The following is a 26,927-nucleotide window of genomic DNA, read 5'->3' as shown; positions in this document are numbered from 1 at the left end:
TTTCGGAGGTTTTTAAACTGATGTCTATTACACATTGCACTTAGTTGCAAGCAGAGTTTGACAAATTCCCACAATAAAAGTTTCCTTTTGAAACATTTGGATTTTCAGTCACATCGGCCACATAATTTACGCAAACACAGCTAAATGTTAAATTCCAAACTCGGATTTTGTTTAATGTAATAGTTTTTACATCTAGAAGAAAATATTTAGTTCTTCCATGCCATCAGATTCCTCCTTTTGCCTTTTGTCTACGAGTCATCTAATATCTTCTGAATTTACCAACTAAAGTGTATGTATGTCATTGAGCCACAGTTAATGCACATACATGTAATATGAAAAGCAAAACTGTCTTTCGCGCGGTTTCCTTTTCATCTAGAAGTTTTTAACTTGCAAGTTTTTGCTTAATTTATACTGGATAATTATGCCTCGGTAGCTCTTGTTGTGCTTTTTTGCTTTTCATTTTGTCTAGCATATAAAAGATAACCGCAATCAACACTATTTTATTAAAACAGAACTACAAAGTTGTATGAATAGAAAACTCAACAGTACTTGAAGGAAAGTTCTAAAACATAGCGTATTTGATACACGTGCTCCTTCTGAAGTGTCACTGCCAGCATGCGTGTAATTGGGCTTACACATCCTAGGGCTTATACTTGACATGAAATCACTGAGAGTCTGACCAACACCTGCGTCGCAGTTTTTAATGACAGGCTCTGCCGTACATATTCGCATACCCTCAAAATAACTGAAAAAGACAAAACGACAAACTAAACATCGCATGTATATTTCAAGGCACTGATCTCCAGATTTTTGCTAAAAATTATCTTTCTTTAAAACTAAAGTTTGGTCATATTATTACTATCCTAAAAATGACAAACCAAGAAAAAAATATGATGCCCACGTCGGGATTCGAACCCGGGCCGCCGCGGCAATTAAAAGATTTTCCAATACTGCCATGGATGAGTACGTGTCTAACGCGTTAAATATAGATATTTGTAATTAAGGCAGTTTACCTCGAGTAAAGCGTTACGAACGCTTTTCGATTTTCATTGAAAACATAGTAAAAACTAGACCTATCAGGCTATCACTGAAGGTGATGAATGTATCCCCCGCATGCATTGACACAGTACATTGCAATCTGACGCACACAAGACGGCATAATTATGTGGACTGTAAGTATAAAGACCCTATGTATATAGTATAGTAACAAAAAACAAAGTCCCATAACTCTGCAGAATATTTCTCTAAAAGAACGTTACATGCACCATGCACAAGTAGGGTTAGTACTGATCACTTGTGTGAAGTTTCATTATATTGTGTGCATGGGTTCGGGAGATTAGGCGCGCACAAGGTTGCATATGCAGACTTTATGTATATAGTATATTAACTTAAAACAAAGTCCCATAACTGTGCATAATTGTTTTCTGAAAGAATTTAACATGCACCATGCACAACTAGGGTTACTACTGATCACTTGTGTTAAGTTTCATTAAATTGTGTGCATGTGTTCAGGAGATTATGCGCACACAAGATTGCATATGCAGACTGTATGTATATAGTATAGTAACAAAAATCAAAGTCCCTTAACTCTAAAAATTTTTATGTACAAAGAAACAATTAAGTTGGAGATGCCCGCAATTAATTTTGTATATGTAAATGGTATGCTATAAACGATTTTTTAAACAAGGATCGTGGGCTTAGACAATATAAAGTTTGCATTTTCATACTTTTACGTGCACACGTACGTTTAGAAAATCCCTATACGTAAGAATATGAGTCTTTTAAAATGGTCCGATGTTTAAATATCCTGCTCGCTTCAAATCTTTACGTTTACAACGTAATGCAATATACTGAACTGGCGTCGCCTTCGTGACTATCACGGTCATACCGTTAACCGTGTGTGTTTTATGCCGCCTCATAATTATCACAACGCGTGTAATAATCAAGCGACACTAGTTCAGCTCGTCGTGCCTGGCTATGTTTTTCTCTTTGTTTTTTTGGTCGGTTTGCCTTTAAACCTGACAAAAATGAAACAGAAGTTTAAAGTTGTATTTATAAAAACCTTCAAAGATTCTGAAATTTTACAAGTGAGGAGGTTCTTCCAATAAAGATGGAAATATTAAACGCTTGCATACCAACGTATATATGAACTAGAAACCTCCCTAATGACACCTGCATGTAAATTTAGGTCTATTTGTCAGTTGATAATGAAACTTATAGTCGCCACAGGCAAAAGGTTTTGATCATAGAACAAGTCTTCAATGTCAATCAGTAAGCCAATGTTATATAAACTAAACTGTGTATTGAAAAAAAATCGTTTTTCAAAGGAAAACTTAGGCAACTGCAAAGCATTTGTCATCGTACAAATTGTTGAAAAAAAAAGGTAAGAAACATCTCTTGATCTGAACAGTGTCTTTTCCGCATACACAATTTAGATTTATCTGACCTGATAAGGTTAAAAGTCCTAACTTGATTTTCGCGGCTTCAGTTTGCCTAATGAAGAGGATAGGCAATAATTATTACGTTCTGGACAAAATCCCTCTCATATCACATAGACTTATTAACAGGAGAAAGCATTTTGCTGTCAGATTGATCGGCATAATGAACTACCGACTGTTTCTTAATACGGAGTTGACATTTCAAGACGTCTGTCTGTATGCATACGAAGAGGAAACCGTTAGACGAAGAAAGAACATCATCCTAATGAAAAAAGTCAGAACTAGAAGATGCTTTTGTAGAAAAACACATGTCAATATGGGACAGGCGAGGAAGTCAAAGAGACACAGATGGTTGGCTTAGTTAAAGAAATTCATCATATCGGCATGTCCAATAATTCCATGAAGTTTCAATGTACTGTGTTAAGTGGTTCTCAAGTTAAGGAATGGAAACGGTTTTCCATGTTCTGGCCCCTATGACCTTGACCTCTGAAAGAATGGCCCCAAGACCAAAAGGGGTCATCTATTATGCACGTCCAATCATACCGTGATGTTTGAACGCTCTGGGACAAGTGGTTCTATTACGTTTTTCCATGTTCAGGCCCCTGTGACCTTGACCTTTGTAGGGGTGACCCTAAAAATAGGGGTCATCTACTTTATAAGCCCTATCACACTTTTAAGTTTAAAAATTCTTGATAAAATGGTTCTTCAGTTATTGAACGGAACGGGTTCCATGTTCTGGGCCCTGTGACCTTGACATTTAATCGAGGGATCTTTTAATGAAAAGGGATCATTTACACTGCACCTCCAATCATTCTATGAAGTTTCAAAACTCTGGATCAAGTGGATCTCAAGATATTGATAGGAAAATGTTTTTCATATTCAGGCCCCTAGGACCTTGACATTTGATAGACTGACCCCAACAACGGTAAGTGTCATTTAATTAGTAAGTCTATTACTCTATGAAGGTTGAAAGTTCTAGGTCAAATAGTTCTTCAGTTATTGATCGGAAATGAAGTATGACGGATTCTGGTCGCTTTGACCTCGACCTATGCTGAAGTGACCCTGAAATCAAAAGGGGTGATTTACTCTGCATGTTAAATCATCTTACCAAAATCCAACATTCTGGGTGAAGTTATTCTCGAGTTATTGATCAGAAACGGTTTTCGATGAAAAGGCCCCTGTGACTTTGATCTTTGGTCAATTAACTCCAAAATCAACAGGAGGCAATTATTTTGCATGTCCAATCATCCTGTTATTTTTCTATATTCCGAGTCAAGTAGTTTGGAAACCCTTCAGGTCCTAGTGACCTTGACCTTTGTCGGAGTGACCCATTAAACAATAGGAGTTATCTCTACCCTAAGCCCTATCAATCTATTAAGCTTAAATGTTCTAGGTCAAAAGGTTCTTCTGGTATTGATCGGAAACGGTTTTCCGTGTTCTTAACCCTGTAAACTTGACCTTCAATTGAGTGACCCCCAAAATCAATAGAGGTCATTTGCATTGCATGTTCAATCATTCTATACAGTTTCAACATTCTGGGTCAAGTTATTCTCAATTTATTGATCGGAAACGGTTTCCATGTTCAGGCCCGTGTGATCTTAACCTTTGATGGAGTGAACTAAAAAACAATACGGGTCATTTAATTTGTAAACCCTATCACTTTTGAAGTTTAAAGGTTCAAGGTCAACCCGTTCTCCAGTTATTGATCGGAAATGAAGTTTGACGATTTCTGGCCCCTTTGACCTTGACATTTGATCGAGTGATCCTAAAAACAATAGGGGCCATCTACTAAGCATGTCTAATTACCCTATCAAGTTACAACATTCCTGGTCAAGTGGATCTTAAGTTATTGATCGGAAACTATTTTCCATGTTCAGGCCTCTGTGACCTTGACCTTTGATGGAATGACCCCAAACGCAATTGGGGTCACCTACTCCATAATGCCTATCACCCTATGAAGTTTGAAAGTTCTAGGTGAAATGATTATGCAGTTATTGATCGGAAATGAAATGTAACGGACGGTCAGACAGACAGTGCAAAGACACAATATGTCTCCCACATCGGGGGCGGGGTGGGGGGTGGGGGTGGCATACAGATTAAATGTACAACGACACATTCACAATATCAGTTTTTGGTTTTACAAGTTTATCTTCGATATAGTTCAGCGAAATTGTGAATAAATTGTTATGTTCTAAATGACTACAAATCAGATTCTTATTGAAAATAATAATGAAGTTCTACATATGTCTGTATGATAGTGTGGAATATCATCTTATCGCTTTAAATAAACATTTCTGATTCAAGGACTCATTTGTTTCTCAAATATTTATCATTTTCCTTACTTCGTTTCTTTTGAAAAATATTGTATCTCCTTAAGAAAAAAACAAACTTTACTTGTGTATTTGATTACACGTACATACCCACAAATCTTTATTTTGAGTGTTTTCCAAGTCTCCTGATTTTGTAGGCTTTTCTGGAACATGACGTCATTGTGAGAGAGACAGCTTTTGATTGTAGGACGTAGATGAACAATACACATGTTATGAAGATCATGATCTAAAAACAACAAAAATATCGCTAAACATATATGTAGTTGCTACACTCAAAGAAGAATAAGAAAAAACGTATATATAAGTGTACTTCCAAATATTTATAGAAACAACACTGCAGTTTCCAAAGAAATCTTCCTCGAAACATATGCAATAAGTACTTTAAGTTGCCCATAACATGGAAATATTTCTCTTCCTATACATTTTCCCTAGTTGGACGGCAAATGACAGGAATCTTCGTGGTGTCATAACAACAACATAACAATATTGCCTAAATGCTTTACTGGTAGAAAGACCGACAAAAAAAAAAGAACACAAAAAGCAATACCTGAAAGACATGCTTAAATATTTATGCTACAACGATACTTACCAGAAAGGGAACTGCACAATTTTTCTACAGCGGATCTCCATAATTTAGGCACTGCCAACATAGCCAGGGAATTGCTGGCTCCACATTTGTTGTACAAATTATCCAAGCATTCCACTGATTGGTTTAATGTACCGTCCCTTTAAATATAAAAATATATATATCTAAATATAAGCTTCCGGCCAAGTAGATTACGAAGTTTTTCTGCCTTTGAAGTGTCTTAACTGAAATGTTGATTATTATTATATGGACTTTTTTTAGTCTTTTAGAGGTAAATCACTGACTGTAAAAATGTGTAAAATGAATTTTCAATTACGTCTAATTTGAATATATAAATTTATTACATGTCATCAACATTTATAAATTATATTCATGGCAAATTCATTAAATCACTGACAAAGGCAGCATGGTCAACAGCGAAATGGAAATATGTTTGACTGAAATTGCAACTTTGTCTAGGGTGTAGGATTTTATGTAACCTCTAATGGACTGACCCGGTTGAAGCGAGTCTGCTAATGTTTAGCTTTGTTACGTTCAAATACTTTTCTCTGTCATGGGCAAAGCCGCCAGTGTATAACTGTTTTAGTTTTGGGATTTCACCAAACGGTCAGGGATTTCTAAGATACAGTATTATCAAAACGTTAGAAACGGATCATTATCTTGATCTGTTTGTTATTAACACCAAAAAAAAAAAAAATGCTTATAAGATTGATCTTTTTCCATTTTTATACAAGAAATCAATAATAAATTGTAAAAATTTGTAAAAACCTAAAAAAAAAAATCCATCAATAAATAACAATTGGACATTCTTTGGAACTACAACCTAAAAGCATAAATTTGGGGTCTCAGTAACAAATCTCCAAATAGATTTCTTTAAAAGCATAAATGCAACTCAAAGCAATGTAATAGCAGACTCGGTTTAATTAAATCTGTTCATGAAAGGTTACGGAAAGTGCAACACCCTCACGCCCCCTAGCACCGGCTTAAGCGGAATTCTAGTACACACATATTAAATGGACTCCATGATCACAGACGACTAGAAAATATAACAACACTGAATCCAAGTTCTAAGTTGTTTTCAAATAATTATCAGTCCTTTAGGGGATTATGTGAAAGGAAGAAATTCTTCATCATATGATCTCAATATGTGCAGAGATATGCCCTCCATCTATTCAAAGCTATCATAATGTCATCAGGAAATCTTTGCAGTACTAAAATGGAATATTAAGGCATGCAAGGTTATTTCCTTACAGTTTGTTATGTTCGTCTTTAAGATAATCTGAACGAACTGATTGGTAAATTCAACTGACTGCTAAAACTTTAACATTTTGCATTTTTCTTTACAGTTTCTTACGGAGACCATGTTTGTATTGTAAAAGATTCAAGAAAATCTGGCTAAAATGCTGTCATTATGTGTGATCAATACTTACTCACAAAACATGTGTATTGTACTGGTGTCAGTTCCGGCAAGGACGTTTGTGCCGTTCACGCCATATGTGACATTTTGCAAACATTTCATCACTTGTGACAATGACCAGTCTAAAGGACAACTGCTTCCATATGCACAAACCAAGAACAGTTTTATAGAAAGCAAAATACCTGCAAAATAAATAAAGACTTTTGTTTAAAGTATTTTTCATATATAGTATATATTTATAAGTAGCAAGTACGTGTTTGCGTGTGGCGATTATTATCCATGAAGAAAAAAATCCCATTGTTATATATCAACCTCATTTGACAAGCATAAAGTTAAACGTGAAGTGTTTGTTCATTATAGTGTCATCCACTTTGAAACGATCTTCCTTCTTACAAGTAAACGTCCGTTGTGATAGTTTATAATGTCTGTCTGAACATCACTTCGAAGCATACGCCATCATCAAAACTAAACGCTTTTTTAGTGACTTATCTATTCTTAGTGCACCGTACTATTTCATCTCATAATAACATTACACTTTCAGCCTGCTTTGTTCAACGTGTCGTGTCAAAATAAAAGGCAACATTCAATGCAGAGAAAATCAAATGCTCATTCAACAATTATGACCTGTGTGAAACGAAATGTTTTCAAGTTTTGAATTGAATTACCTCTGTCAAATCAGTTTGTACAAATTTAGCACAGGTTAGATATAAATGTATTTGTACTTCAGTTTGTCACACGATTTGCTTGGATCTGTTGACCTTGAAGCCAAATAATTGATAAAGTACAATTATTCTATACCTATTTTATCTATCCAATCGCGAACGTTCATTTGCAACACGTGACCGTACAATATATTACGGTATTTGGATGCACGTGCGTACAAAAATCCTGTATTTTCTGTATTTGGACGCACGCGCGTACAAAAAATCCTGTATTTTCTGTATTTGGACGGTTCAACAGTCCCATGTTTAAAATACGATAAAGCCCGAAACTCGTGAAAATGTTCCGAATGTAAATCGGATGAAGTTGGCGCTCTGTGTACAGAGTTTGATTATGCATTTAATTTGAGTTGTTGTTTTTTGTTTACAACACACAAAAACGATTCAAGGGATAACAATGCTATCTGATTTAGATATTAAAACGTTCGTTAATAATCAAAAACTTAAAAATACAGTAAAAAGGATCATCAGATGTTGGAATATTTGAAAAGTCGCTAAAAGAAGTCGTTCCGGACGAAACCTAGAAATTGGTATCAGCCCTGACTATCTGAATAGCTACCTCAGCATTTTTTGTTTAACGGTTAAGAAACAAAATGGAGAAGATTATAAATGGCAGCGGGTGGTCAGCATCCAAAACATGTCTGCTCTATAATTCAGTTTTCGTTGGCTCTTCACCAAACTTGCTGAGAATGTTTGTGGGCATTACATCTCGGCCAATTTCGATAACCAGCCAAATTGTACCAGGCACTCCTTGATTATAGTCCTTGAATTACTCGAAAAACGGGGAATTTAGCATTGTCCGCTCTTTTAAGTCGAACAGTTTTCATCCGATCTTCACCAAACTTGCTGACACTGTTTGTGGGCATATATCTCAGCCAAGTATTATTACCACCCAAATCGCCAAATGGCTGTTGTAGGGAGATTGCACCATATACTTTTTTAATGATGATACGCAGAAAAAACAACATTCAATGAATTACGTATATTACGTATGAAGTGAAATAAATACAGAATGAAAAGGTTATTTAAGGTCTAACATTGTTCTGTATAATATATATTTGCATTCATACCAAGCTGGGAAAAACTAGAAAAGGCAGGAATACAATATTCAGTGAAACATTTTTATAGAAAGAAAAAATAGATATAGAATAAACAGGTTATTTAACATTGTACTGTACAATACGAGATATATTTAGACTCGTACCCAGCTGAGAAAACCATATTGAACTCGCCTAGCGGCTCGTCCAATATGGTTTTCTCAGCTGGGTACTCGTCCAAATATATCACCGTATTGTACAGAACAATGTTAAATAACCTAATAATATTAACTATTCACTTTTACATCCTTCACATCATCCATCATTGATATTCTCCTAGTAAATTAAATACATATCAATCATATGCAATTCTGTAAACTGCTCATATATTTTAATCAAGCTTCATCTTTCATACAAAAAGATTTTTTCTGACTTTTAATAGCAAAGCACATGCCCGTTATTACATATCTTTTTAAGAACATCTCGTTACCATGAGAAATTGCGTTATTGTATTTCGGTTAAATAAACAATGATAATCCTTAGACTACTGTAATGAAATAACTACGTTTCCAAATACAAATACAATTTTTGTATGGTGCACTTATTGTTTTCATACCTAGATTCTTTAACTTTGTTTGCAGCATATTGTGGTATATTCCGATACTTACGCTGGTATAACAGGTTTTTATTTGTACATTATTTTAAGCTGAGATAATTGGATATGTGTAAGTCCAGCCGTTAAACATTTGTCTCGAAAACTACTACTGGGGTTTGTTGGAAGTTTATCATGTTTATATGTACCATTACTATACCTTACTCACTTATCTAAATACATATCAATCATATGCAATTCTGTAAACTGCCTTATATACCTCCCAGTTCAGAGAATAACTCAAGTGCAGAAGGGAATTTGACACAAAGACAGAGAATACAAAGGGTGCTGTGCCTATATACATGAGGTATTTATCATCAGTAAATTTCGATTAGTTTGTCTCAGTAATAAGATAACATTAAAAACCATGACTTTTTTCCACTGGCACTAGAACCGCAAATTTAGCTTTGAGCGGCCTATTTTCATAAATATGTGCATTAGTTTTCAATTTATAAAGAAATATAAAAGAAATGGTGCCTTCTTATATATTACGTCCCATCCTCTGTTCTTATATTAAAACATGGTAATGAACGGAATCCGACATCGCTCCGTTTCGCCGGTCATAACTTTCCATAGAAATAGGCTATCGCTGATACTCGTGTACTGATCGGAAGGTCTTACATTTATTTAACAATGACAACAAGAAATCCCCACCAAAGAACGCTATTTTTGAAGAAATCAAGCGAATTTTATCGCTTTCGGAATTATTTACATCTCGATCACCCATCAACTTCCGCTTTTACCAAGTGCGAGCGATCTCATTGGACGGAACAAAAAGAGTCAATAGTGGTATCCTGCTTTTATGAATAAAATAAGATAATTTTTCAATTTGATTTGCCCAATCAATTACATCTTAGTACCATGGCAAATCAAACTGAAAAATTATTTTATTCATAAAAGCAGGATACCACTATACTATTTCTGTTGGACAAATCGTTCTAGATATTTTCTCATTCATGACTTTTTCCAGAAGAAGTTATACAGAAAAATATACTGTTCTGGTTTGTTTGGATTTTTACATTCAAATATCGCGCCATTTGACTATTTTTGATCCGTCCAATGAGATCGCTCGCACTTGGTAAAAGCGGAAGTTGATGGGTGATCGAGATGTAAATAATTCCGAAAGCGATAAAATTCGCTTGATTTCTTCAAAAATAGCGTTCTTTGGTGGGGATTTCTTGTTGTCATTGTTAAATAAATGTAAGACCTTCCGATCAGTACACGAGTATCAGCGATAGCCTATTTCTATGGAAAGTTATGACCGGCGAAACGGAGCGATGTCGGATTCCGTTCATTACCATGTTTTAATATAAGAACAGAGGATGGGACGTAATATATAAGAAGGCACCATTTCTTTTATATTTCTTTATAAATTGAAAACTTATGCACATATTTATGAAAATAGGCCACTCAAAGCTAAACTTGCGGTTCTAGTGCCAGTGCTTTTTTCAGATTATTTTAATCATTAATCAATTTGTTGCAGGCACAATTAGGTATCAGTCATAATTATAATTATTTAGTGGTTATTATATGATCACATTTTAGTTAATTTGTTTGTAGAAAATAAGACACTTCCATTCTTTTACATCCACTTATTCATTTTCCCACCTTTGCATGGTTTAAGTAGGTCTTTTTTACCGTTATGGTTTACCTTTGATTGTGTACTAGTCTTACGGGATAAAAATGCAAAATGTAATAAAACACCCTTATTTTTTTCTGCTCGATCCCATGTCTTCGAAGAATTAAACCTCTACATTGTCTCGTGTTACCCCTGTATTTACTTGGAATATATCTAAAAAAACAATGATTCAGGAATAGTAGTTGATATTTCACATTATCATAGATGACGTTGATAGAGTACTTACAGTATACAGAAACAATAACTCATTGGACTGTCTCTACTGAATTATCTCCCTTCTAAATTCTTTTGATCACTTGTTACAGGAAACATTTGCTACATGTCTCTATCTATAAATCATATTCTACATTGGCTTTAATCTGCTAAGGTTTTGTCAGAAAAGCGGTTCAATTCAAAATTGTTATCAGTATAATTTAGTGAACACGAAGGTAAACCCAACTTGAATATTTATCATAATTACGCAATAAGCAATTGCCTGGTTACAAGAGACCACACTTTGCGTCATTGTCTTAAACGGGTAAGGGCATCCATAGCTCAACCCAGAGGTCGTTAGTTCGAGCTCGACTTGTGTCACGATCACGCATTTTCATATGACACCAGTATTGCTTTTTCTATAAACGGTCTCAAGAGTGATTAAAATAAGCTGCAACATTTTGAAAGTTGAGCTGAAAGAAATCCGAACTAGAATCATACATTTTTCTGTACTTTCAGTCTTTAACTATTACAATTGTTTTATATACAAATGAAACGTGTTCCTCTATCAAGAAGCAAATTATAAATTGAGCCGCGCCATGAGAAAACCAACATAATTCGGATGCGCAGGCTGGTCTGGATCCATGCTGGTCGCAAACCCATTATGTTGGTTTTCTCATGGCACGACTCAATTACATATAGCTCTACGAATAAGTATTACTTCAACAGACATGGCCAAAGCTTAAAATCGAAAGTAATGGATATAGTCGCCTGTGAAATATTTTATTGACATTTCGTATAATCTTACCCTGTCTCATGATAGATATTTCTGCATACAATTCTTCACGCGTTTCGCATTATATTATTCCCTTTGGATAATTTATCACTCTGATTTGCTGGAAAACTCACAAACAGTAGTTTCACAAACAGTAGTTATTCCCGTTGGACCATTTATCACACAAGAGGTTTTAGAAAACACGCAAACAGTTTAAAAGAAAAAAATACTGTCTTTTAGCACTTTCTCTTATTAATTTGAAATGCCATTAGAGAGCGTCTTGTTATATCCCTGTAGAGTTTCCAATACCTTAGTAACGTAAAATAAACATGTTTTGTTTGTTCATAAAGACAAATCTGTGTTAACATGGTTAAATAATAATAATATGCGATGATAAATATGTAGGTTAACACAGTATAAATATTTTTTAAAAATCTATGAAATATCCTTTCGATACATAAAACGTTACCAAGAGTGGACCTTTTCAGATTACAGAATTTTACATCACTTATTTAGCCTGCAAACCAAGTCTGACAACTACATATTTTTTTCTCCAATCTGCAAATAGACAACATCAAAATAAACCCAGTAAATGCCAGTTACATTTGTAACACTAGTGAGATCTTGAACGCATAAATATTAGGTATGTTATATTTTGAGAAAGCGAAAATTATCAACGACTTCTCAGGCTATAGAAACACATTGTAGACTGGTGTATAATCATGCCTGGTAATGCTATTTTGCCACAAGGAACGGTGTTAATTGAAACTTCGTATATGACTATCGTTAAAAATGGATTACTAAGGACTGTGCCGTTCCGGGAAAGCAATCTTAACTGTTAATAACACGCCGCTGAGAATGTTGTTCTGACCTAAATAAAAACCTATAACTGATATTAATTATCACTTACTTTAAGAAAACACATTTTTTAACAAAAATCATGACGCTTACATTTTACGACGACAAAAAGTAAGAGTAGATGTCTCTTTCCATAATCACTATTTGGGCAAGAAATAAAATGGCTGTAAAACTCACATTTAAGGAGGTAGGTTACCTTGTTACAAGGGTAAATTCAAATTAGTTGAAACGCAGCATTATTTTGTATTTCGTGTAATATGAAGTTTTAACTGCTACAATTTCAATTTCGTTTGTCTCTGTCCCTTCAAGTTCAATTTTTATCCAGGTTTGAAGAACATGACCCTCCAAAGGTATTTCATATTGAAAGAAGAAGGAAAATACGGATATTTAACACTTTTCAGTGCATTTTAGTTTCATTGATATCCGTAGAAGTCTGCATAATTGATAATTTTACTAGTATGCACGTTAGCTTTCTAATATAAGCTTAAAATGTATATGTCGCGGGGCTCGTGTTTCCATAGTAACGCATTGTCTCTCATTTTTAAACAACTATGTATAAAAATAGGGATTTTCGACGGCTTCAGTGCCGTTCTGTTAATGACCAACATGGAATATTTGGGTAATATTATTAGCAAAATACCAAGCACTTTACATGGTACCCTATTTTTCTTAAAGTTTAAAGTAACCATGGCAACAGAGATGTTTAAAATAGCTTATATCTTGCTTTTTGTCGTAATTTCTTATAAAAAATATTGAATAAGATTATCTTTCTAGCTGATTTAGCTTTAAAACATATATTATCTAACGTAAGTAATATTTTCGTGTTATTTGCATTTATTCAAACAAATTTCACAGCTTAGAATACTTACAGCAGTACCCCTCGTCTGGCATTTTTCATGGAAAAATCGTTAAGCATGCTGCTATTATTCTCATAAATATTGTTGAAATGAAAATAAAAAGCCGAAGCTGTGTTTCTTAAATAGACCAGTGTCAACGCTTTTGAATTTCACATTTAGATACATAGGTCACGGGCTTCGTTTCCATGGTAACATCAATTCAATTCAAGAAACCACAATTTTCTACTGAAATTTGAACAATTTTAGATCTTACTTTTAGTATATAAGTAACAAATTATCAACGGAACCTGAAAAATAGGTATTACAAATCAAACTGCGAGATTTTTTATTTGAAAATGGCCGTAACAAGTAACCTTTCACCCAACTATACTCCAAATAACATTGGTTACCATTATCCATTTTCTTACATTCCGCATAACATTTCGATATAACTACATAAAAGAAACAAAATATTGATTATTATTCGGAGCAAAAGACTCATAAAAAATATTTCAGCAAATAATGGTTATTTGAAAATAGTTAAAATAAAGAAAATGCACAGAATTACATACTTTCAAGATAAAAGCTATTAATTTTGCGTGGTAACTGACACGTAACGTCATGACGTCAATGACGTCATTTTAAGAAAACATTGTTTTGAAGCGTTTCTGCGGCAATTTATTCATTATTTCTGCATTACTAAACCATAAAGCATCAGATCGAAGACAGGTTCATGATTTGTTTTCAGAAGAATGAATATACAAACACATTTAGTTTGTCGTAAACGTCGTCGTAAATCGTCACGTTAGCTTCCTGTTGGACATGCGCACATACAAATATGAAGGTAACCTACCTCCTTAAAGAGACTTCTTTTGAAACTACAAATGTATTATCAAATGTCAAGAGAAATGAGTTTAGAAGAACAAGCAAGTATCATGCCGTTCTATCATCATTTCTGTCGGAAATATTGCTTTTAGTGTACCGGCAAACAAACTGACAGATTGTGTCGACTGAGAGCCAAAAAAAAAAAAACGGACAAATAGTCTGCCGAACAACATAGACTATAGATATATAGGAAACAATGGAACACCGCTTTGAAATAATCGTTTGCCAAGCACCACTGAGGAATACAGAGCTATAAATAGTGCAACAAACCAAACTCTTAATCCATACCATTTATCGTGCCCAGCAAGATGAATCCCTTGATTGGCTGGAATCAAAAGCGACAAAGAAACAACAGAAACAGATTTTTGATCCCGATACAAAATTCTCCTTTCTATCTCCCAAAGACGGAGATGATAGCGAAGTTAGATCATGATAATGATTAGGTTTTCCAATATGTAAGAAATAGGATGATAATTTGCCCTTTTTTGTTTCGTTCTTTTTAAACTCAGTTTGTAAGCAAACAAATGATGAAAAATACACAAATAAGAAAGAAAAAAAAACACCAACAAACAAAAAAAAGAAAAAAACAAAACAACAACAACAAAATCCAAACAAAAGAAAACGAAACAAAATCACAAAAAAAATAAACATAAAAGAAAAATCTGATTTATGTAAAAAGAGTGTATTTTTAAAGTAAAAATGAAAACATTACGCCTTGATTATGATATCGTTTATACTTTAGAAATATGTTACATTATGTAATATTTCCTTATACATGTATATAGAATTCTGCTTTTAGATACATGTCTAAATATTAGGCTACTTTTCATTTATATTCTGGACAAATTTGCAAATGAAACATTTTTCAAATATTTTTAAACGTATTACAAGCCTTCAACTAAAGACATTCTGAATGTAAGTAAGACATTAGTGGACCTTTTTTTACAAGCTTAGTATAACAAATATGCTTTTCCATAAAACATTTTATTATATACCTATATAAATTCTGTAAAAAAATTGGCTTGTATTTCACCATTAAATATGAACAGACATACAAAAATTCCGTATTGTACCGTTTAAATTCCGTATTGTACCTTTCGTATTGTATGCTGCCGGACTATTTTCATTAATATGCATGACCCGACACATTTCTATAAATAGCGCACATAAAAACTTCACTAAGTTCCATTTAATATCGATAAACATTGAAGTTTCGTTCAAGAACAAAACAAGAATCAAAATGGTAAACGTATATAATAAAAGGGTCATTATAACAGTAGCTAGATCTGGGACTTTGTATTCGGTCCTCGTGGATTTTGCAAGGTCGGATCACACACGGCGCTTGCGCGCCTCGTGAGGTCCGATCTGGCAAAATCCACTTGAGCCGAATACTGCATCCCAGATCAAGCTACTGTTATAATAACCCTATTATATTTCCTTTTCGGATTAAATGTAAATTTGATAATCCTTTAATACTTAGAGTAAGGCATATTTATAGTATACATGTACTTTTCAGATGATTTCACCAACAATCTAAAATTAAAGGAAATAGAACAGGGTTATTATAATAGCAGTTCGATCTGGGATGCTGTATTCGACTCGCGTGGATTTTGCAAGATCAGATCTCACGAGACGCGCAAGCAACGAATGTGACTCGTCCTTGCAAAATCCACGATAGCCGAATACAAAATCCCAGATTCAGCTAATGTAGTACTGACCCTTTTATTATATACATCCACCTTTTCGTTTGTTGTTTTGTTATCGATCGAAAGTCGATGTTCAAAAAGAAATGAGTGAAGATTTTATGTGCGCTATTTATAGAACTGTGTCAGGTCATGCGTAGTAAATGAAAGTAGTTCGGCAACATACAACAAAGAAGATACAATATGGATTTTTAATCTGCCTGTTCATACAAGCCCTTTTTGACAGAATTTTTATAGGTATATAATTAATATACAATCAGAAAAATTCAAATTTGAAAGTTGGTAAATTTTTCCTCTCTTGCTGTCTGCTAAATGAATACGAAAACGAAACAGGAAGTGGCACTATTTTTCCCAATGACATCATTACTTTACTACAAATTCAGTTCCGCTTTTTTAACTTTACAAACATTACTCGTGGGTTGACAAAAATGCATAATTTCACTTAATATCAACGTGTACCATTAACTTGTATTTGAATGGACATGTGATTAGTGAAATGAGTAAATTCTTTGCGTGTCAGGTTCTGAGGCCATGATCTTTTTAAAACCAGAATAGTACTGGAAGACACAGAACTGTAATACAACACAGACAGATAACCTCCTTCTTGAAAAGTTTGTAAACCGTATTAATAACCACATCAAAGTTAAAAAATAAAGGGATAGGAAAGTATTCAAACGTACGATTCAATGTTATTTCTATAACTAGGAGAATATTAAGAATAAAATATCATGTAATTTATTGTAGTTGCAAATTGGAATATTAGGATTACGCAATAACTAGGCTTGAGTTACCGCAAAAAACAAGAACAGATACTAGAGAAGCCGGATATTTCAATCCGCGTCTTCAACCGGTGAAAGCGTTTTTCTCCTACACACCTTGTTCTTCAAATAATCAAATTATAAATTAAAAAAGGAAAGTTCTTTATAAAGCACCCAGTACTTGCAGTAGTGCAGTTTAACGAGTCTCGGGAAAATATAGAAACGACGTCGGTGTCGAGTTCCGATTAAGTATTCTTTGAAACAAAATTTTAGAAACATGAAACACACTATCAGGAACACCGACCGATTATCAAGGCCTTTTATTTAGTTTGTACGAATCTACCTAAATGTAGTTCGTTAGCGGTCATTAACTACACGAAGGTCATTTGATACGGGGTAAGAGTTAACCGAATGAGTTTTGCCGGCATCGATATGATCCCCGGAAACATCAGGCAGGTGTGCAAGAATACGTCTGGTAGTCAGTAAATGAACAAAACGAAAATGGTTCTCATGGTGTTAAGAGAAGAAGCTAAGGTGGATTGTAAATCGTCAGTTTATTTTCAGATGAACGTCACGTAGTTTATACTTGTGGTTACCAGTAGCTACTTATATATGTAATGAAATAGGTCTGAGGACGATCCTCATGTGCGCAGACCTATGGTGATGCAACGCTAAAAAACTGTGTACAACTTGAAATCAATTTACTGGCCTGCACCGTCGTCAGATCTCAAAATTACTGACTTTTCATACAGGCACCATGTCATAAACAGTGACTCAGATTTCTTTCGGGAAATTAAAAATTATATCGATGGATTTGCGAGTCACATGTGACATGGTTTAAATGTTATTTATCAAAATATTAAGGTCGTACTGTTTGTTTTTCACTAATTTGATCATAATGTGCCATGTTATCCTTTACTTATCAATGTTATTTATGAACAGTCTGCAACTGATGATAGATTTATATTTATAAGAAGACGTACGACAATCAAATGTAGTGTCTATTAGCTTTACCAAAGACGTATGAAATACACAGAATGGCAACTGGCTGTAATCTCGCGTGATCTCGCGTCAGAGCGTGAATCGTGTCGGCGTTATCTTAGTAAAAACAAACATCGGCGAGCATGGAGTTACAATTTGTACATTTAAAACTACATTTAAAATACATGTTAGCTTCTAAAACAACATTAGTTTAATGTGAAATAGTCTTAAGACACAAAGTACACGTTTCTTGCCATCCTAAGAAGCGTGGTCATACAATGATAGTTAATTTACCGATGAATAATTGCTTTCGCATACAAAATGGCGCGTGTAGAAAGCGTCACTTCCGGTAAACGAGATCTCATTCAGTAATCACGGGATGTTGGCGGGATTTGTTCTATATGTCTTTCAAGTTGCCGATCTATTTATTTTTATAGCTCTTTGGCTTTACGCATCCCTTTGCTGGACTAGCATCAATATATCACAACATTATTCGTGAAAACCAATCAATATTGATGACGATTCTGTTTCATGTTGAAGTACTCTATGACAAAATAGCATTTTCTTCACCACATAATACCGTAACAGTTTGATAAATGGCCACAATCATCTTTTGACAGTCACGTGAATCCATGCGGATCTGATTGTCTCCAAAGAAATTTATCGTGGCAGAAAAACAATCTTAATGCATAGTATAATTAAGACAAATGTTTTGCACTTAGAACATTGTCTGCAGATAATTCTAAGGTTTGCAATAAATCTCACGAGTTCCTGACACATGATATATACATTCACAATCAAACTCCAAATAAGTCCATTTTGTATGATTCCCTTGAGACTTCGAAAAGATTATGCTTTTATTGATACAGTGTATAATAAACGTTATTTCGACAGTATTTAAATTACGGCTAGCAAATCACCTAACCAGTGCTCCAGGATTCTGTACCAGTACTAACCTGTTTTGCACGCAACTGCCAACGTCATCAAATAAATCAAAGGTAGAAACGCAATGTCTTCAGTAATACAATCTGTTATCAAATCATGACATAGAAAGTATGATTCGCCCGCTGTCCTGAACCTTTTAAGTTCCCCGAAGAAATTAAATCCTCCGTTTAATAATATATTTTGAATATTATTTATAGCCCTACCCATTGTTCTAAATACAGCCAGACATGTGATTAAGGTAGTTCTGCACGTTTGATAAACCGGAAGTGATGGCGTGACGCCATTTTTCCGGAAAACGTAGAATAAAGACTGGATTCGGCGTACGGAACAGAAAATCATTTTATGAATTAATTGTAACCTGCGAGTAAACTTATTACAATGGCACTGTTGCTATATTGTAAAGTCAAATTATGAGATTAAAACATATCACATGTTAAATAATTCAAAATAACGTCTTAAATTTAGCGTAAAATGTCCGGTTTACTTTAATCATGGTCAAATATCTCAAAAATAAGCACACGGACCTATATATTTTATTTCATCACATTATAGGCCATGTCTTCATTTACAACTGTGAGAAGTTTCATCAAAACCTACATTGTAGAAAAATTTCTATTCGCGAAAATGTTAAGAAAGTTATGATTTTCCCATAGGCTCTCATTATGAAATATTGCGTGAGGTCTCTATTTTTCAAATCAGTCTAGCAAAAAATCAAGCACACGACCCTATCTTTTTTATTTGCTTAATTTTCTAGGTATATTCTGAAGTTTTGAAAAATCAGTGTTTAATCAAATTCTACATTGTAGAAATAATTTCGATCCAAACGTGCAGAACTACCTTAATTATAAAAAAAAGTCGTATTGACTCGTAAGCGTATTCAAAGAACATATTGACCTCCAGCAGTGACGTAAATAAATTTCTGACGTTATGACAAGGTGACGTTTTACATAACTTAATACTGGAAAAACTAACCAACCGCTGCAAATATGTGAATTTTACGTGATTAACAATTACGTTTTAATTTAAATATCAAACAACTGCTTCCTTTATGAGGAATTATCGATCTACGCCTTCGGTAGGCATCACATTTTCCAGGTTGAAAATACCTCATAATGACCTCTTTAAAAAGCATAGGATAGCATAGCAAAGTTTTCCAAAACAAGTTTAGCTGAAGAATTTTATGCTTTACTTAAAATTCAAAATCTTAGCTTCTTCTTTTGGTCCATCATCTTAAATTTGTCTAGTTAAGAGAAACCGTAAAGGTTAAAGTCACCTTGAAAGGTTCCCACAAACGTCTAATGTCTAGGAACAAGTAATGGTTGGTCACAGCTGTCGGTAATGGATTTTACAGATGTTACCAGAAGAGTTATGTCCTAACTCACAAGTATTCTACTTATTGTTGGATAAAATTTAGGAAAGAAAACAGAAAACGTGTGACTTTAATGACTTAGTCGAAAGAGTTTGTTCTTTTTGTTTTCCATTATTTGCCCGGACTGACCAGCCTAACTGATGCTCACAACACATACATTTTGTTCAAAAGTTACAAGCCTTTTCTTGTTTTTAAAGTGGAGGTTTTATCTGTATTTACCCTAACTACTACGAAAAAAAAATGTAAATTATTCAACAACTTTGTAGTTTTGTTAAGAGTAAGACAAAAACTCTTTATCATGAGCTAAGACAAATAAAATTGGATGTACTTAATTCACCTACAACCTATAAATGGCTTCGTCATATAAGCTTGATATAGGTCATTTAGGGGCCTCCGTGGCCAATGGTTAAGTTCGCTGACTTAAAATCGCCCGCCCCCCGCCCCCACCCCACTACAAATGTGGGCTCGAGCCTCACTTGGGGCGTTGAATTTTGCATGTGTGCACCATCCAGCTGGCTAATGGATGGTCGTTGTTTCTACCCAGGTGCCTGTTTGTTATGAAATAATGCACCGAGGGTAACCTTCCTCCATCATCAAAGCTAGAAAGTCGCCATACGACCTATACTTGTGTCGGAGCGATATTAAACCCAACAAAATCGCATCATTTACGAATCAATAAGGTGACAATAGTTTGCCTTGTTTAACTCCCCTTAAACCATCGGAAATTTCAGTTGCATCAGTTTTAATTATTTGATATACATTCTGATGATTGCATGAAATGTCCATCTTAAATAATTTATGCCATATTCATTCATGCATGCTTCATATAAAACATAACAAAAATCAAATAAGTTACAATGTAGGCTCTTATTATATAAGCAATAATTTACTTTTTATTGGACTTATAAGAAAATACAATTGACAGTGCTTTTATCCTTCCAAAGTTTTTTATTTACTATCACAACAACAGTCGTAAAATGTCGTATTGCAGCTGTTACCCGTACTTTGACTCAGTGTTGTTATATTTTCTAGTGCTTTGGGATCATTGAGTACATTCTATTTATCTATAGCAGAATTAATTAAAAATTTTCTTTAAATCCGGTGCTTGAGGGGGAGGGGAGAAAGGGGGTGTTGCGCATGTCATTATCTCCCGTGAACAGACTCAAGTCGAGTCTGCTATTATGTTACCTTGTTGTGATCTATTTTTTAAGGTTCTTTTCACAGAAATTGTTATCTAGTATATAAAATGCAAACATGAAGTCGCTTTACATATTACTTCTTTAGCCCATTTGCTGTATCTGTTAACATTGAAAATAGGTTAGAAACAAGGAGCTGCGTTAAATAAACGCTTGATGCCCCCGGTGGCATCCTTGTCGATACAAAACAACCGAAGTCCAAAACGAGGTCAAGGTCAAACTGAGGTCAGGTGATGTTTGAAGATGAGGAATGGTCATAGGTTACATATGTATTAGTATCAATTCATTTTTGTAAGCGGTATTGATGCTAGACGAAACGGTCCCATTTGGTTAACCAAGAGATGGCCCATATAAAGTAACCTAAGTCCAAAATGAGGTCTCGGTCAAACTGAGGTCAGGTGATGTTTGAAGATGAGGAATGATCACAGGTTACATCTGTATAAGTGTCAATTTATTCTTGTAAGAGGTATTGATGCTAGACGAAAAGGTCCCATTTGGTTAACCAAGAGATGGCCCATATAAAGCAACCTAAGTCCAAAACGAGGTCAAGGTGAAACTGAGGTCAGGTGATGTTTGAAGATAAGGAATGGTCACAGGTTACATCTGTAAGGGGTATTGATGCTAGACGAAACGGTCCAATTTAGTTAACCTCGTACGAACGGACGAACGAACGAACGGACGGACGGACGAACAGGACAATCACCATATGCCTCCCGAATCAGTTAATGCCAGGGGCATAAAAAGATGCTACTCAGAGTTATAGTTATCAACATTGTTTAAATATCCTTAATTTGGAACAAGGACAAGACCATCCATCAGTTTACACAGTAATGGTGCAAAGGCGTATTTAAATTCAAGAAACACCTCTGGGATTAAACCTCGACCTTTTCCGCGTTCAGAGACATTAAAAGTTTGTTTAGAAGTTTATCAGAGGTTAACACAGTATCAAGATGTTCAACATAAATACCTATGATACTGTTTAACAGGGTATCACCATTATCATTTGACACTTCAACATCACCACAAAGAACATGTTGAAGTGATCATCTGCGCTAATACCTGTATCAGTTTTTTCTTCTTCGATTTTCAGAATATCCATGAATGCGTAGATGTTGAAGTGTATATTTTGAAAAATAGAAAAGACTAGCTTTACGTTTAGCTAAGGTTATGTTATAGCTTCTTTTTTGCACTATTACATAAGCTGTACATTAGAGTTTGAAACATACGTATAAGGAAAGTAACAGTATATTGTTTGGTTTGAACAGCCCTTGTATTATAAGAGATCCATTTTCTTTTAACGTTGTCCGTTCGAATTTAACTTACGTCAATGAGTGTGGTGTCCGGTAATTTGACTATATTGCGGGCTTGTTATGCCTGCCTTGTAAAGTTGCAATTACTATCTTGGCGGAAAATATAGAGAAATGAAATAAAATGAAATACAGCTGTTTACGTTTCAAAACGACAAAATCTGCGCGTTGCTGACATACAATCAGCGATCTATGGGTTGAAATAAATGCATCTGATACTGATGCTGTGATAATTACCATCAGATTTGTGAGAAGCATTTTGATGTTGCTTTCAGAGGCAATTTCGTTGAAATCTAAGAGACTTATAAAATGTACACCTTTTTATCCTTTATATACAGCAAAGATGTTCCGAAGTATGGAAATAACACGTGATAATGTTGATTTCACATGAAGTAGAAACAACAATTTAAATGTTCTCAAAAGAGCTAGAGCTGAAAAAATGTAAAGTCTTACAGTTTTCATAGCCCAACAGCATGCATGTTAATAGTACATTTTACAATAAACTATTATTAAAAACAATATAAAGTCACTGTGATTGATATGCTGTAGAATATATAAGCTGTTACACTATGATATAAGAATCTAAATTACATTTAAAACATAAGTAAATGTAACCTGTTTATATTGAATCTCCAATATCAAAATTGCACAGTCAATACCAAGTCAAGAATATAACCGCCTCGACAGCCTAGTGGTAGAGCGCCCGCTTCGAGTGCGAGAGGTCGTGGGTTCGATCTCCGGCTGCGTCATACCAAAGACATGAAAACTGGTACCAGTAGCTCCCTTGCTTGACACTCAGCATTAAAACTGGCCTCTTCTCTCATACCCTCGTGGCGATGGATTTCATCAGGAATGAGGTGTCGAGAGTGATTAATATAAATTGTAGAACTTGCTTCACAGTCGACCTTAAATAAATTAGTATAAATCAAGAACACTTTCCCCCTCAAATTGTCCGGTTTTCGTAGAATAAAGTTTCTGAGAAATCTCTAAAATAGTTTGGCTTTTTCCCATGGAATTAAAGAAACTTTCAGAATGACATATTCTTATCATCAGTCTAACAGCCTGAAAATATCTAGTTGTCTAATTGTATGAAGTTAATTGGCTGGGTAATGTTATAGTTTTGTTTCGAAAATAACCACCATATGAGTTCTTTACAGTTATATATTACGTAAGCAAGTACATGTATATCATGAAAAAAATATGTAAAAAAATATGTGATCAAGTAAAACATTTCTGTATAAAGCAGTCTCACATTTAACATTAAATTTGATCTGAAAGAGAACATTTAATAAATTTTGAATTTTCTGTTTTAATAAGACATAACATACAAACATTCCACAGCATTATGAGATGGGAATGTCTTTAAGTTTGGTTGATTTAGGATTCTACAATATCCCAAACCTTTTATATGCACATTTGTAACATATCACCGTCTATAAAACAGATTTATATCGACACACATAATACCAATGGTTAAGACAGTAACTGTAAACTTGACTTTATTTTCCCACGAATACACGTGCACTTTCTTTACGACTCCGCTTCTGTATGGCAAAATGTTTTCTGTACCGTTCTTTCTCTTTAACTTCTAGAGTAGTCAGCTACATGTTGCATTTTCATGTGAATAGAGGTATTCTTTCACGTGACAAACTACAACTTATTTTAACTCTATTGTAGGAATAATGCACCTTGTGCAGGAAATGCTTACATTATTTATACACTTAATAATCATAATTATTATTCTTATAGGTAAGAAAAACAATAAACAGCTTATTTAACATTTTTTAAAACTTTCAATGAACAAGGAAAACACTGCCTGTTTTTGAAATTGTATCAATTGCCCGAACGCCTCAAGGTAGTTGTGGCAATATGACATGTTTAAAAATGCTCATTCTAATTGTATGAATAGGTTAAAGTTCCCGAAATCATTTCAGTTAATATCTCATGATAACGGCTCAGTTCAGCTGATGTTCATTAAAGACTAACGCTTTTGAAAGCATTGAATATATATTTTTATACTATGCATGTAAGTTTATAAATACACAACCATTGAGCGTTTACATGATGTTACAACTACTTACAAATGAAAATACATTCGTAATCTTAAAAAAATGCCATCTGTTTATAAATACATTCAAGTCGTTGCCATATAACAAATAAACGTTTTGATAATCGACATTTATCTATAATACTTATCCGACTAATCAGACAATATTATTTACACGAAGTAATAGTCTATGGTTTCAAATATGAAGTTCGGGCATCATATGTTTGATGATTAGCGGATAACTAGGATATACATGTATCTCAACATTCGAAGAAATCACTGAAGTGTTGTTAAAACTGTTTTTGTAGCTGATTTGAACCAGTATCAATGACCTTGTAAAATAATGTTTGCTTTCCTTAGTTGTTTAAATCACTCCGCTTTCAATCTGCAAATTCAAAGAGAATTTTCGAGCCATTCAATTTCATTTTCTCTTGACAATAATTGCATCGAGAACAATTCATTATAAGACTAAGGTTTATTGATCAATGGATTATGTCAGAGATATATTTAATGAATATTGCGTTTTTGAAATTATTTTCTATGCAAGCACTCTTTGAAACCTATAAAATTCTTAGTAATGCCTCGTGTCTATGCAGAAAAATTGGTATATATGAATACAAGGTAAAGTTACTTGCAAAGAAATGAATATTTGATTTGTGTTAGGTGCACCATAAAACGGTTTAAGCTCCCCAGTGGTAGGTTTGCCACTGACCGTTCCAAGGTGGTACCCCACTGTGTTCCTTTTATTTGTTCGTTTTGTCCTAATGTGTTAGCTTTTTGTGAAAGTTGAAAGTGTGTGTGTTCGTCGTGCGCGTCCGCGTGATGGGTTGGTGCTTAGAAAGGCTGAGTTTTTGTATCATGGCTTTCCTTGCTGTATATTTATTGTCGTTATTTTCTATATTGAGACACACAAAAAATGACAAATTGGTTTGCTTTGTCCTTGACACCGATTATCTATCAAAAGGCAGAAACGGTTATGACAATATGAACGATCTATGGAAGTCACATAACCAGTAAAGCGGCAAGTTATGTTTTCAATATACTAGATATTTGGTAGAATAAGATATTCTGAGCACTCGGTTTTGCTGTATTAAAATATTTTGCCAAGACACAGTTAGAAAGATGCTACTGATATATCTTTCGAGGTAATCTGAATAAAAAAAGAAGGAAAAATGACTACAAGTAGCTATATTTTGATAAATGTATATGAACTTCAAATAAATATATTCAAAAGGATGAAATCTTTAAATATTTATACAAATAAAACAAGTATGAACGTAATTGCACTGATTCTTTGGTTCATTCTGTGATAGAGTCTATATACAAATAGGTTAGGCATTTTTCCTTTAATACTCAGATCGCATATCACGCTGGTAAAGGCAAAATGTAATCAAATTAAATAATTGTGTCCACACAGCCAAATATCATCAATCACAAGGTAACAAAGGCTGATTCTTGTATCTATTTCGGCAGCTTTCGCGCAGGTGCATATTCTTCGTATGGTTATCATATCATGACTTGTCATATCAATTAACTGTATGCACATGATATATGTAATCATTACCAAATATTTTACAGAACAAGAATAAATCAAGGAATGTAATAAAAATGTAAAAGTAGTATTAGTATTAGTGGAAGTAGTACTAGTAGTAAATGTTGTTATAGTAGTAGTTGTGGTAGTAGTAGTAGTAGTAGTAGTAGTAGTAGTAGTAGTAGAAGTATGGCAGACTGACAACAAGAGTAAAATTATCTACATGTATAATTGATAAACACATATTCTCTAAAGAGTCTACATGTACCTGAATTACCTGCTTTGACCATGAATATTAAGTGGATTATATGTCTCGGTACCTGGTTGTGCTTAATAAACACTTACAACACAGGTTAAACGCCGATAACTAGATTATTTAAGATCCGCTTTTATCGTTTTACGAGTGCTATGTAATCACAAAAATGTCATAACAACTGGAATCGAGTGATGTTTAACATTTTATATTTTAAAGAACTCGAAGGGACTACTTGGTTTATCAAGTACTGAAACAAACATCAGCTTGGCAAATGTATCAGAAACAATGTTTGTTTGCATAGTGTAATGTTGACCAGTGTTTTGCTATATCTTGTATTATGTAAATGTGTACGTCATCATGGGTTTTGTAGCCTATATAAAAGTAATAAAGTTATCTATTCATCTATCCATCCATCCATCCATCCACCTACCCACCCACCCACCAACCCATCCATCCATCCATTCATCCAT

The 26,927-nt window shown here is 34.3% G+C and overlaps 1 protein-coding gene across 1 annotated transcript in view; it reads right to left on the bottom strand.

Annotated features, from left to right (window-relative positions):
* Positions 1–485: 485 nt before the first annotated feature.
* The window catches only part of LOC123528983 (uncharacterized), a 41,232-nt gene continuing 14,790 nt past the window's right edge, over positions 486–26,927 (bottom strand). The window contains exons 2-5 of the mRNA XM_045309109.2: positions 6,785–6,953; positions 5,358–5,494; positions 4,859–4,994; positions 486–745 (exon numbers count right to left, since the gene is read on the bottom strand). Coding sequence (XP_045165044.2) covers positions 496–745; positions 4,859–4,994; positions 5,358–5,494; positions 6,785–6,953 — 692 coding nt within the window. The 3' untranslated portion in view covers positions 486–495. The remainder of the gene's footprint in view (positions 746–4,858; positions 4,995–5,357; positions 5,495–6,784; positions 6,954–26,927) is intronic.

This window comes from Mercenaria mercenaria, chromosome 13 (genome assembly GCF_021730395.1).
Source record: "Mercenaria mercenaria strain notata chromosome 13, MADL_Memer_1, whole genome shotgun sequence".
Classification (NCBI taxonomy): Eukaryota; Metazoa; Mollusca; class Bivalvia; order Venerida; family Veneridae; genus Mercenaria; species Mercenaria mercenaria.
Note: the sequence above shows the minus strand (reverse complement) of the source record. Positions and strands in the feature narration are given on the sequence as shown.